The sequence below is a fragment of the Seriola lalandi genome, unplaced genomic scaffold (genome assembly GCF_002814215.2).
Source record: "Seriola lalandi dorsalis isolate HSWRI2012SDOR001 ecotype SW California unplaced genomic scaffold, Sedor1 jcf7180002050282, whole genome shotgun sequence".
Taxonomy (NCBI): domain Eukaryota; kingdom Metazoa; phylum Chordata; class Actinopteri; order Carangiformes; family Carangidae; genus Seriola; species Seriola lalandi.
In genome coordinates this window covers 19,539-20,861 of record NW_019520835.1, presented here as the reverse complement: position 1 = coordinate 20,861, position 1,323 = coordinate 19,539, and the positions used below count along the sequence as shown (strand labels likewise).

The following is a 1,323-nucleotide window of genomic DNA, read 5'->3' as shown; positions in this document are numbered from 1 at the left end:
GTGAATATGGTGACAGCCAACCTGTTACTGAGTGTCTTCTTTCTGTCAGGTGAGCTGTGTGTTCACTCTCTTTAATAGATAACTGAGAGACCAAATTATTTGCCGGGGTTAAAGGAAGTAAGGGTTCCCACTCTTTTGTAGTGATCATTTTTTCCAGGACATTTTCAGTGATGATCTAGCTCATATGACAGATAGGAATCACGCCATACACCAATATGTTCCCATCTGTGGAAGTCTAATATTAAATAAGTGCAGTCTATGCTTGGCTATACTTATCTATGAAATCATCTCTTAAATAATTAATGAATTAATTAAATATTGCTGCTTAAACAGCAACAACACAAATAGTAACCTACAAGTTTCCCTACTGACAAATATAGACTGTACTTTACAGCAAAATGTACGATTCAAAGTTGAATTAGCTCAGATTATTTACTGCAGCTGGGTCTAATCAGTTTATCACACTTAACCCCATCACTAGTAACAGGAAGTGACGTCTTTAACGAGGTTGATACCCAAATTCATATTACGGTCTGTTTCACCTGAACGATGCTAACAAAGATGCTAGCAGAGTAAAAACAGCTGTTTGGCTAACATACAGTTGGACTCCCATTCACTGTATTGATCCTGGCTTCTTTTTTTTTTTTTTTTACTATCCAACTCTCATCGATGAACCAACACACACATTTAAAACCTTTGCTCGGCCACAGTTGACGAACACTTGACAGTCCACAAACCTTTAACCTTTAGCTAGAGGCTAAATAAGCTAGCTAGCAACTGAACCGAACATGCTAACCCATTATTCAAGTTTTAAAAGAGGCTAGGAAGAATACGTTAATCTATAAAACCCCAGTTAGCAGTTAACAGTGACTTTTGTAAATGTAAAGGATAATGTAACTTACATTCTTCAGTTGTAAATCATCCAACCTGCAGCATGTGAAACTAATCTACTATTTGAACGTCAACGTGATCCTGAACATAACTTTGCCCCAAAATAGGAGAATGTTGAAATAATTTTCCAGGATATTTTACTTTTTCTCTCATTTTCCACGTGTTCATTGGTTCACAGGTGCTTTGGCTGCTTGTCCTAAGGAGTCAGACCTCTTCATTACCACACCACAGAACATGGAAGCACTGACTGGATCTTGTTTGCAAATCCCATGTAACTTCAGTGCTACACATGGAAAGCTGTCAGACAATGGAACAAAAATCACCGGAGTGTGGATTAAAAATCATAGATTTTTTCAAGGCAGACCAGAAAATGTGATTTTTAATGGTAGCAAGACAGTTAATGAATATCCAATGAACATTACTGGAAACCTG

General features: G+C 37.3%; 1 protein-coding gene across 1 annotated transcript in view; it reads left to right on the top strand.

Annotated features, from left to right (window-relative positions):
• The first annotated feature begins 6 nt into the window (after positions 1-6).
• The window catches only part of LOC111649284 (B-cell receptor CD22-like), a 4,242-nt gene continuing 2,925 nt past the window's right edge, over positions 7-1,323 (top strand). Inside the window, exons 1-2 of the mRNA XM_087171920.1 lie at positions 7-49; positions 1,070-1,318. Of these exons, the coding sequence (XP_087028046.1) occupies positions 7-49; positions 1,070-1,318 (292 nt within the window). The remainder of the gene's footprint in view (positions 50-1,069; positions 1,319-1,323) is intronic.